The sequence below is a fragment of the Monodelphis domestica genome, chromosome 7 (assembly GCF_027887165.1).
Source record: "Monodelphis domestica isolate mMonDom1 chromosome 7, mMonDom1.pri, whole genome shotgun sequence".
NCBI classification, from domain to species: domain Eukaryota; kingdom Metazoa; phylum Chordata; class Mammalia; order Didelphimorphia; family Didelphidae; genus Monodelphis; species Monodelphis domestica.
In genome coordinates, this window is record NC_077233.1 from 19166681 (window position 1) to 19179392 (window position 12712).

Consider the following 12712-nt stretch of genomic DNA (forward strand, 5'->3'; position numbering starts at 1 on the left):
GAGTTTCCATTCCAACGAATCGGGGATCCCGATGGTCGACGCCACCAGCGGGAGACTTGGTGAAGGCCGAGAACGCGCTAACGCTTGTCTCCTTGACTGATTCCAGGTCGTCCATCTGCCAGGATCGGCCATGACTAATAATTCCGAGGGAGCTAATTAAAAATCACTTACAGGCTGCACCCTCTTGTTAATGAAGACCGCTTTATTCCGTATTGACGTTCAGCTCAACAAGCACTTCACTGCCTACGACTGTGCTAGCGACACTGAACTCATCCAACGATGAATAACTGCCGACTGCGTGCTAGAAACGGAGGACACAGAAAACCGAAGCTCCCAGTCCCTGCAGGGAGGGAACTCCACGACGGAAGGCAGGATGGGAGGCGCTCCGGGTGAAGGTGCCGTCGAGTATGAAGCAGCGATCACATAAAGCAAGGATCATGCCCAGGACCAACGCAGAGGGCAGAAGCCGGAGGAAGCCGAATGTCGGGGAAACAATTGCCCTCCAAAAACAGAGCGAAGGCTGGGGGTCGCCCGTCACACATGTGGCCGAAGGGCTTTCTGTTCAGGGATGGGTTGGACCCAGTGGCTGCCGAGGGGCTTCCCAAATTGGAGACTTGGAGAGGATTCACCGTCTCACCATAAACGGGAACATCCTGGCTGGCCTCACTCAGTTATTCTCTATGATCCAAAGGACTGGGATCGGGCTCTAAATAATGGATCGCCCTCGAAGAGAGGGTGTGAAGAACACATTTTCTGCCCTGAGCCGTGAACACCAAGTGATACCTTTAAGAGCCCCAGACCGTCTGCCCATCATTTTTCATTTCAAAAGGCACCCGACGTGATGGAAAAATGGCCTTATTAAAAAAAAAATACAGCAGTGAGTGCAAGTGTGTCCCCAGACTCAAGATGAACACCAGGCTCCCGCCTGATTCCTGGATTAAGAGTCCAAACCTGGGCTTTGAACTATCCCATTACAGTGAGAATTCCAAGAGAACCGGCTCTAAAGGGAGGCCCCAGGAGAGGCGCTCTGGGTGGTGTCTGGCCAGCCCAGAGGAATCCTAGTCAAAAGGGACCAGAAGGCCACACGGGGTCGGGGGTGGCTTCCTGTTCTTTGTGACTAAGGGAAGGTCAAGACCACCAGCAACATTCTGATGAAAATGTGGGGGGAGCATACAGCACACACATACACGCACGCATGTACACAGAAACACACACATGCACACACATACATGCACACATGTACACAGACATACACACACAGGCAACAACGTTCCTTTGACTATCATACTTTATTTTCGTTCTGGTAATACAAATGTATAATAAAATAGAAGGTGCCCAAATAGGTATGGTAACAGGTAAGAAAAGAATACAGTTTCTGGATATCAAGCCGTCATTTACACATTAACACTGCAAAACACATGAATTAATAACTCTTAATTGGCTTACATAAGAAGGAGAATTGGAAAGAAGTGACACCAGCGATGCGCTGGGGAACAGAGGAGCGCTGGCCCCGCCAGGTTCTTTCCCTGGGATTAAGGTGTGGGAACAAACCCCGGAAAGGAGGCGGCGATTTCTGCCCTCCAACAGTACTACGCATAGATTGGATTCCCCGCCAAACTGCGCCTGATTGAAAGTGAACATGGTTGGGGGAACCCTGGACGGAGCGCTGAAGCGTCCCTCTCATGCTTCTCTGCCCAGGGCCGCATCCTGCCCATTCTGGGGACGGGGACGGATTAAGCCAGCTCGTAGTATTTCCCGGTCTGCGGATCGAAGTAGCAGTTTAGACAGGGGTCGTACAACAGGGTCAGCACTTCCTCATCTTCGTCAGCACTTAAGTCATCTTCGCCTGTGGGGAGGAGTAATAAAGACGTGAGCCACAAACCGTTCCCACAATGCACCAGGCGTGTGGGGGCAAGGCCCCAAGGAGGCTCTCCTGGGGAACCTTGGCCACAGCGGATCTCCTCTTGGGCCAGACGCACGCAGGAAGCCCTTCATTATTAGAGGAATCCGTGCTGGGCATGGCTTCCGCGGATGGGGTCCTTCCTTCTGTTAGAGGTGGTGCGGGATGGGGGAGGCTCTGATCCCGGCGGGGCTGAAGCAGGGAGGCGCCAGGGTTACCCCCATTCCCAGCCCCCAGCTCCCGACCTCCCAGGACAGCCCCGGGGCGCACTGGCATTGGATGGGAGAGCCTGAAGCTGGCCCCGAGAAGGAGGAGCCGGCAAAGGGCACCGGAAGCACACTAAACCCCCAACCTCTGTGAAATGGCCTCTGTTAATCAGAGAGGACTGTAGTCTGGTGTGGCCGAGGCAGAACCCCCACATACTCCCCCTCTCAGGGAACCCCGCAGGGGGACATTCCCCAGCCACCTTTCCTCTGGCACAGAGCACCGGAACTCCCAGCATGCCCCTCTCCCCCCAGGGCTTCTTCCTGTGGCTGTAGTGAGCCACATGGTGGCGCAGTAGTGGCGCCTCCAGGCCTTTCCCTCACCATCTTCCCTCCCTGTTAGGCCTGCGCTTGCTATGGAATCCTGGGTCCTGAGTGGGAGACACTCTTACGGCATTGGGAAGACTATTTAGCCTCCACAGACTGTCCACAAAGACCCAATTTAAGTTTTTGGCATCTGAAGTTAGTCAGAAGGCCTGCGAGACCCTGGCCGCCCCCGAGCCTCTCTGAGCCTGTTTCCTACCCAGTTGGCGGCGGTAGCCACAGCCCTGGAGTGAATCTGCCCACTGAGCCTTCCTCACAAGCCTGAACCCGGCAGCTCAGGAGCGCTTTTCCTATTGGGAACGTCCCCACCCAACATCTGCACAGGGTCCAAGGAACGAGGCGTCTGAATTATTTTATGACAACGTCTGACCGGGATCCCAGCCTCGAGTTTCCAACACACCCTTGGGCTACTCCTCTCCTGCTGAGGCCTTCTGAGCTGCAAGCCGGCCATTTGTCAGAGGAAAACAGATTTCCCTCGTGGGCAGCCTGGTAGAACCTCCGCCTGTGGGGGGCGAACCATTTCATCATCGCCACATTGGGGGTCTCAGGCTCCTCCTGTCATGACGCCGCCCTTTCCGGCACAGGAGTGCTGGCGGAAAGAGCGATTTAGGGGCGGCATTCCTAAGGGAGACCGAGCAGGGGATCCAAGAGCTGGTCGGGGAATCCGCTGGAGAGCAGCAGTTGGGTTGTGGGTCCCAGAGGAAACGACTCCTATATTTTATTACCCAAAACTTTGGGCACGAGGAGTACTGCAGCCTGGCAGAGCAGGGGCTGAAGACCTAAGTTGAACTGGTGTTGCCTTTATATTTGTTTCATTTTGAAATAGAAATACCTGGCTGTCTCAATTACATGCCTAGATAGAACATATACAACAAACTACTACTACTACTATAAAGAAATACCATATGCACAGCATATACCTATATATTATCTAGACAGCATGAATGACTAATATTTTACAATGCTAAATTACATTATATACTGGATTATATTTTCATAAAAAAATCTAAGATTTAATATTTTATTTGGGAAATATTTCAGCAAGTGAAGATTGGATTTGGCTATCTCCTGATTGTAACAATGAAGATGCTTAGCTCTTCCTTTATTGTGAAGATTAAATTGTAATCCCCTGATTGTAACAATGAAGGCACCTGGCTCTTCCTTTATTAGTAAAATTGAATTGTAACCCACAATCTATTTTTAGATTTTAGTCTACAAAAAGGTGGTAACTCAGTATTTGAAGTAGATCTACTCATTTTAACTATAAAAAGGTATTAAGTAACTACAAAAGGTGAACTAACCAAAAAGGTGTTAAGTAACCCCAAAAGATATAATCTAACCAAAGAAGGTGTGAACAGTGGGTAGTCCTGGAGAAAAACATCTGCTGTGATTGGTAGCTGTGAAATTTAGAGGAGGTGACACAAGAGAAAAAGATCTTTAAAAAGAGGACCAGAGGCCAGAAGAAGATATTCAACTGGAGGATATTCGACTGAGATCTCTGACTTGGAGTTGGACTGGAGGAAATAGACCCCTGGAGGAACTTGTGCAGGAGACCTCAGACTGCTTTTTTCTATTTTAGAGGGTCACTGTGGTGAGCGAAAGGCTGACTTTGTGACCCTACCTCTGAGAAAGGCCCATCATCTTTTCCCTGATTAGGGCCTTAGTATTTCTACCTGGCTCAGAGGAAGCCAGGGTTTTCTCTCTCTCTCTCTCTCTCTCTCTCTCATTCCTTAATATCTTCCCTCTGTTGTAAATTAAACTCCCATAAATTCCATTTACATTAGTAATTCATTTTGGGATTTAGAAATTAAATCCCTGGTGACCACAAATATAAATATTCAGACTTCAACCACAATTAAAATATAACAAGGGAGAGAAGCTTGCTAACTCCTTGAATCCAGAAAATGAACTGTTTGAAGCAAGAGGCCTGCAGAAACCTACAGTGCATCAAGAAGTTCCAGAATGAACTTTGGAGTGCAATTGATTGAACTGAAGGGGGTTGCACATTTATTTTGAATGCACACTTTTATGTCAAAGGGGACTGCCCCCTAATTGGCTTTTTGTCAATGTACCTAGCAAAACATTGGTTTTGCTTTCTCTCCTATTTCCCTCTTATCTCTAACTATTATAGTTTCGTGCTCTACAAAATATCTCACTAGCATGCACCCAATACAAAAACCACTCTTACTAGCACACAAACAACAGCAAAACAATCTTACACACATACATGATCCTGTATGTTCTGGTAATAAGACAAAAGAAATCCACATTCAAGGTGAGACAACTGACAAGATGGGTCGCAGTAAAAGAGAAGAAACTGGACCTGAGAAAGCACCAATCAATACCGAAGACTGCAAATGAACTTAAACGACAATAAAAGAATTGTCAATCAAGGTCAATTTAGGAAAGGAACTTCCATAGAATGGATCACGTAAGATTAACCATCGTACAAATTAACACCACACTTGGGGAATTGCACACACATGTACACACATAAACCTGGCACAAGAAAGAAAATGATAAAAAAATTTGTCAGACAAGATGAGAAGAGGAAATACCGGAAGGAGTGTGAGTATATGCATCCACATTACATAATTAGTTCATAAACACAATATCATACTGATTTTTAGGGACTGTCTCATAAATAAGAACAGTCCATTATATGAATAAAATGTACATTTGTAAATACACCTGTAGTTAGAAAATTTTTAGGGGTACAAGATGATTATGTCAAATGATCAACTGGGGAGACTAGTCACCCAAATGATCACAGGAAGATTTGTGAAGATTAACTCTCCCTTGCCCATTTTTATATTTAATCACCAGAAGCGTATACACCCCCACATTTGAGTGGGGGAGGTCTGTGACCCACGTATGTGATACTGGATGATGAATCAGAATTGACCGACTGCCCCTTGGGCAGTCCTAAGTAAAGCTTTAGCTGTAATTGGTACACGTAAAATGGAAGGAAGTCACAGGAAGTGACAAAAAGGAGTGGTCTTTAAAAATGCCAAGAACTTCCTGTGAAGGGGCTTTTAGGTCTTTCATCTTCAACCTGACCGTGAAAGAGCTCTGGTTGAGGACCTCAGACTACTTCTATCTTCCTTAGAACTACCATGTGCAGTGAGTGAAAAAGGCTGACTCCTTTCCTGGGTTTTCTGAAGGGACTAGCCTCAGGAGAGGCCTCCCCTCTTGAGAGAGGCTTCCTGCATCCCCAGGTCCTCTCAAGGCTGAGGCCCCTCCAGCTAAGGACTAATTAGCCCTCCTGGGTTGAGCCAGGGGTCAGAGCAAAATACTTAGTGCGTAGGTGAGATGTCTTACCCTATCCTCTCTCTGATTTTCTTATTTTCACTCTTTCTATATTTTATAAATAAGTTACTAAAAAAATCATTTTGGAATTGATTAACATTCCTGGCGACCCTACTCTTAAATAATCCAGTCCAACCTTTTATATTAATCCCTTACATTCTGGTCCTTACATTACACAACTTAAATTAATACTATATATGAATACTAAACTATTCTACATATACACCTATATATTATATATCACATACACTACTAACTTCAGTTGTGTGTGTTTGAGAGAGAGAGACAGACAGAGAATGGGGGAAGGAGTGGAAGGGGGGAGGGAGGAAACTCTGCAACTAGGAAACCTTACTGTCTTAGAATCCCAGAAAGGAAGGACTTCTTTATTTTGGTGCCTATCTGGGATCCGGAAGGCAGCTTGAGCTCATGGAAAGATACTTGGACGTTTCTCCTCTGATACTGACTTGCTGGGGGAGTCCATTAAGCAAGTCTGTTTCCCCATAGGGGGACAGGGAGTGCAGGGGGTAGCGTGCTGGCCCTGGGATCAGGAAGACTCTCTTAAGTTCCAGTCTGGCCTCAGGACTTACTAGCTCTGGGAACCTGGGTAAGTCACTTCACTCTGTTTAACTCAGTTTCCTCATCTGTAAAGCAAGGGCCACCTTGCAGGACTGTTGGGAGTATCAAATGAGGCCTATTTGTAAAGAGCACACAGGAGGCACCTCTGTGAATGCTTATTTCCTTTCCCCCTCCATCCCCCCGACTCCATAAGAGGGTTTCTACGTGCTCGCCTCAGAGGATTTCTGGCATCAAAGGGCTTTGTAAAGTTTAAAGGACCTTAGAAATATTATTAATTTATTAATAAGCTTTTATGAAGTGGCTCCTATGTGCCAGGCACATGTGGGAGATTTCAAACATATATTTGATTATTTCCATTATTTTATAATCTGACTTATTATCTGGGCCAAACCTCAGGGAACTAACCAGGGGAACAACCCATGGGAGCAGGGTCTTGGAGCAAACTGGGGTGACACGATCCACCTTTGACACCGAAATATTCTAATGTCATCGAAGGATTTTGTTTTGGTTCTAATGTCATTTTTACAGACTTCAACTAACATCATTTTGCCATTGTAATCACAATGTAATGAAATTATAATGTCATTAAGCAATTACCATTATGATGTCAAAGCAATGGGAAAATGTTATGAAAAGTAATTACCATGCCTGGGTACGATGAAACTTTCAATTACGTTCTTGGATCACACAGGGCTTGTTTTTCCTCAAAATGGTAAATTGCCTTATTTCAGGCTGAGCCACAGAACCTAGACCATAATTTATGAACAACATCCCCCTCCCTGCAAGAAACCAAACCAAAAAACCGCCAATAACATTTCCCGCTACCTCCTGGAGAACATTTTAGACTGGGTCCGAATGAGGCTTTTTGCCTTTTTTCCCATCATAAAACTATTTCTTGTTCAATAAAATTGCCTTTTATTTAATAATCAATTCATCAAGTTTTAGTCTTATCCTCTTTGAAATTGGCTAATGGCAATAACAGAAGAAAAACCAACTCAACCGTTGCTAATGCTGCGATATTGGCTGCCTGCCGATCTGTCTGTTAAGAGTCATTCCTCCCATTCACCTACTCTTATTGAAAGTCAATGAAGGTAAATAATTAATTCTCTACGTTTAATGCATTAATAACAGTAGAAAAAGAAAAGCCTCGCTCCCCAACCCACCGCATCTTCAGCCTAGGCTCAACTGTAGGGGAAGCGGCTCCTTTGAACACCTTTGAGTTCCTTTACTTATCCTTCGATTTTCTGACTCTGCCATGTAGAACAATTGGTCCAGGGACGCCCTGCTCTCCCCTGTGGCTCTCGGAGGTGATGGACTGCTTTTCCACGTCACATTCACACGTGTTCACATTGTTCAAAGCCGTCCATAAAGATGGCGTTAGGAGAGCGGATTGCCCCAAATGTCCCTTCCCTGCATGGGAGGCTTCCGACTCTCTGGGCGCATCCTCGAGCGGGTGGCGTCCCCCGGCACAGTTTGCTCGGGGTTGTGCTGGGCCCCAGCAGACGGGAGCCGGAGCAGAACAGGGAAACAAGAGGCTCTGACACGTCTTTGACAATGCAGAATTGGGATCTTACTGCGGCCTGGAGAGCAAGTGAAGGGCAGACAGACGGGAAGTGTGGACGGCTGCTGGGTGTCAGCCGCACAGCGGGTCCATCAGAGGCCTTTTCTCTTCTGGTGAAATGGCCTGTAGAGAGGATCCTGAAGGGCCTCATCCACATGTGGCCACCATTCACGGTGTAACAATTCTGACAAAGGCCGCTTCTCCAGGGCGGCGTCCCGCTCTACAGACGTCCAGCGTCTTCCCAGAGAAGGGAGGGGGAAGCCTCTCCTGACATCCCCCGAAAGGCAGGCGGAGGCGTGATGGAGGGAGTCGGCCCTGGAGCCAGGACGTCTGGAAGCCCCAGTGGCTCCCTGTGCAGGCCTGTCTGACACGGCAGAGGAAGGCACTTCTTCACCAGGGAGATCCCAGGCCCAGGCCTCGGGGCCAGTTACTGAAGCTCTCTGAGCCTCAGGGACCACACGGCCACGGGCAGCATGCCAGGACCCGCGGGCAGGTCCTCGGGCAGCAAAGACTCAGCCTAGTCCATCTCTGGCCCAAACACGGCATGAGCCCAGGGTCCTTCCACCCCCCCCGATGAGGCCTCTGAGCAGGACGTGGCTGGACAGGAAATGTTTCCAGCTGAAGCCACGCTGCCCCCACTCCAGCGCCCACCATATCCACTTACTGTGCTGTTTCCATGAAAAAGGGAAGTACAAATTCCAAGCAGGGCCACAAGCCTACCTCCGGGGGATCTGCCCACCCACAAAGCCAGTTCTTAAACCCATCCGGGGTGCAGATGTGAAGTTTCAAAGAGCCCCAGAAGTCCCTGAATCAGACCTTGCTTACAGATGAGGCCAGCGAGGGCCGGAGAGCCCAGGTCTTGGCCAAGGCTGGCCAGGGTAAGCCTCAGGGCTCTTCCCCTGGGCCACGATGCCCCCCTGCCTTCATGCACCTTCACATCCACCCCGTCAGCATTTCTGGGGAGCCGTCAATCCCGAGCTGAGCCCCGAGAAGTCCCTACTATGTCAGCGTTTGGCACGGGCCGTCCCCACCCAAAGGAAGAAATCACCCGCCCTTGAGGTATACGTAACAGAGCAAATGCCAACCGTGCCTCAAGCCCGGGTCCCTGAGCCCATTTTCTTGAGGACTTTCTGCACTGGTTGAGCCTTTTACTGAGCAGACAACAGAAAACGTCCTTTTCCTCCACACAGGCAGACAGGAATACACCCGGCCTGCAGGGACAGGAGGAGTCAAAGGAGGAGGTGGACGAGGCACCCGTCTGAGCACGGGCAAATATGACAGCTGTGCCCTGTGGATAGCCCCTACCCCCTGGAGGAGGCTCCCTCCCCTCGCCATGCTACAGAAGCCAGGGCAAGCCTTGGCTTTCCCTCTTCTTACCAGAGGCTAGCCTGGGCTCTGCAGCCCGTGTCTGAAGATATGTCGGCTGTTCTAAATGCAATATTCATTAGGGATCTTTCTCGACCAAGAAAACCCCTAATTCTTGCCAGCAGGAGCAAAAAATAAACAAAACCCAAAGCCCCAAACACAGAGCCCAACCCTAAAACCCTTGAGTTGTAACAGCTCAAGAACCGGCTGCTCTAAAGAAAGGGGACCCCGTTTGTGCTGGACCTGCACACGGAGTCCTGAGGACAGCAGAACGGACCTGAACATTCCCATAAAAAGGACCTGAACATTCCCATAAAAAGGCGAGGACGTCCAGAGTCCTCGCACAAATCCATTCAATGACTTCCTGAAGGCTTTATCAGCTGAACAGAAAATCCGATGGAGGTTGACTAAGTTAGGAAGGCTTTGGGCCCAGGCAGTGATGGATGCTGTGTTTACAGCAGGAGGTGATAAAACCTGTCTACTATGAGTGAATAAAAGGCAGTTATTTAAGCTCTGACTGTATGCCAAGCCCTTTGCTAACGACTGACTACTGTGAGGCCAGCGAGCAGAGGGGGAAGTTTTTATAAGGCCAGTAACTTAAGGAAAGTCTGGAGACTATTTATTGGATGCCTAGAAAAATATGATGTACTGAGAAATATCCATACCAGGCCCTTGGAAATAAAGAAGCAACACATCCGACATGACTTAAGATGCCTGATTAAAGCGAGGCCTTCGGGAGGCTGCTGCTGGAGGAATGTCACAAAGATATTCTCCCAAGGCAAAGATGACTCTGTATCCCAAGGAGCACAATGATTTGCTAACAATAAGTGATCTCTAAATGTTTGCTGAATGAGTGAAAGCTGTAAAAGGGAATTCTTTGTTCTCAGTCGTCCATTCTGAGTTTACACTTGGGAAAGGGAATCCTTTCTTCCCTTTGTCTATTTTGAGTTAACATTTTGGTTAACAATAACTTAAGTACCCCTACTTAGTACCTCACCAGATTGTAAAGACAGGATTAACTCTCCTTTGTCTACTTTTGTATAGAATTAACAAAAGTCTGAACACCCTACTTAGCACTAGGTGGAGGAGCTCTCCACTTTTCACCTCTATCATCCAGGAATCTGTGAACCCTTTTGATAAGTATTTACCTCTCCAGAAGTTGAGAAGTGGTTCTCACAAACACTGCCCTGCCCGCCCCCCCCCCCCCCCCCCCCCCCCGGGAAATGCTGAGCAAATGGAAGCTGTGACTGGACCTTGTGAAAAAAGGAAGGGACAAGAAGCCACTATAAAAAGCCCTGCATTTCTGGAGCTAGGGAAGTTGACTTCAAGAAGGAAGTCTGCTTCAAGAAGTAGTTGGACTTCAAGAAGGAAGTCAGCTTAAGGAAGAAAGTTGGCCTCAGGAATCATCTTTAGCTCGAGTCATCTTGAACTGCCTCTTAGAGGGAATGTAGGTGAGTGGATAGCTGGCTTTCCCTTCTTGTCTTCTGGAGAGAGTTAAATTCCAGTTGAAGGTAAACAACTCCTAACTGAGTAGAGCACTAGAGCAATATTTAGTTAGGCTAATGTCTTCTCTACTCTTTTGTATTTCTCTGCTTTCACTCTTTCCAACTCTTTTGTAAATAAAAGCTATTAAAGTCATTTCAACTTTGAATGGGTGACTATCATATTATTTATAAATTTCATATACTTTAGTCAAAACCATTAACATTTAATTCTTACAAAGTCCCATCATGGAAATACAAATGCTTCAGAGGTGCTGGGCCCTGTACCAGTGGAAGAATTGCCCAGACCAATGGAATCACAGAGCCCTTGAAATATTGGGAATATTGTTTTGCCTTTTAGCTTTACCTCCTGTTTTAGAACCAATCCCAAGTATCAATTCTAAGGCAGAAGAGCATTGGAGTTAAGTGAATTGTGCAAAGACATACAACTACAAAATGTCTGAGGCCATATTTGATCCCAGGTCCTCCTGATTCCAGGCTAGGCCCTCTATCCAAAACTGAGACACCAAACTGCTCCTTTTAAAAAAAGGAAAAGAACCAAGTGAGGAAATCTAGCAAGTCTATCTTAAGAGGAGACTGAACTGGAGGATGTTTGTAAGTGGTTCTCCAAATGAAGAGATACTATTAACAAGTTGATAAAATCAATGAGGGTCTCATTGGGTTCATTTGTTGAGGGAGTGAAGATTGAGAATTATGGGCCTGGGGTTTGAAGACTTGGAGATCATCTAGGGGGGTACAGGGCTGAGCCATCAAAGTAAAGATCAGGATAAGGCAGAATTATAGGACTGAGTCAGTCAGTGAGCACTTATTACATCCCAGGCTTTCTCTGATAAAGGTCTCATTTCTCAAATGTAAAGAGAATTGAGTCAAATTTGTTAAACAAAGCATTCTCTAACTGACAAATAGTCAAAGGATATGAACAGGCTGTTTTCAGATGAAGAAATCAAAGCTATTTATAATCATATGAAAAAGTATACTAAACAACTCTTTGTTATAGAAATGTATATTAAAACAACACCTATTAGATAGGCCAATATCACAAAAAAGGAAAGTGTAAAGTATTGGAGGGGATGTGGTAGAACTGAGAAACTAATGCATTATTGGTGGAGTTGTAAACTGATCTAATCATTCTGGAGGGCAATTTGGAACTATGTCTAAAGGACAATAAAACTGTCTATGCCCTTTTACTCAGTCATACCACCACTTGGTCTATATCTCAAAGAGAGTTAAAAAATAAAGAGGAAAGGCCATTCTTATGCAAAAATATTTATAGTAGTTTTTTTTTATGGTGGCAAAGAATTGGAAATTGAGGAGATGCTCATCAATTGAGCAATAGTTGAACAAATTGTGGCATATGATGGCAATGGAATGCTATTGTGATATAAGAAATGATCCACAGGATGATTTCAGAAAGAGCTTGAAAGACCTATATGAACTGATGCAGAGAAAAGTATGTAGAACCTGGAGAGCATTGTATACAGTAATAGCAATGCTGTACAGTAATAGCAATACTATCCAATGATCAATAAAGTTAAATTATTTATATTTCTTTATGGGAAGATGATACATGTAACTCCTAAGAGGAGTCCACATAGACAAAGGACATGAGTTGATAATGTTGGGACGATCTCTCTTTCTCTCTAAAAAGAAATGAAGGGGTGAGAAAAAGGGATGTGCAAGTAGAAGAAATGGAGAACCAGAATATGGGAAAACTGGCATGCAAAGAAGAACCTTCAGAGTGGAGGACAACATGGGGTGGGGAAAGTAGCAGGTTATGCTTGAACCTCACTTTCATCAGAATCAATTCAAAGGAAGAATACACACACACACACACACACACACACACACACACACACACACTCAGATGAATATGGAATTCTATCTTATCCACTAGGGAAATAGTAGGGAGAGT

General features: G+C 46.3%; 1 protein-coding gene across 9 annotated transcripts in view; it reads right to left on the reverse strand.

Annotated features, from left to right (window-relative positions):
* Window positions 1–1270: 1270 nt before the first annotated feature.
* Window positions 1271–12712, reverse strand: part of CFAP20DC (CFAP20 domain containing) — a 291242-nt gene continuing 279800 nt past the window's right edge. For all 9 annotated transcript variants that reach the window (XM_056804298.1, XM_007499981.3, XM_056804296.1 and 6 more), the window contains one exon: window positions 1271–1846. In XM_056804298.1, the coding sequence (XP_056660276.1) occupies window positions 1734–1846 (113 nt within the window). In that variant the 3' untranslated portion in view covers window positions 1271–1733. The remainder of the gene's footprint in view (window positions 1847–12712) is intronic.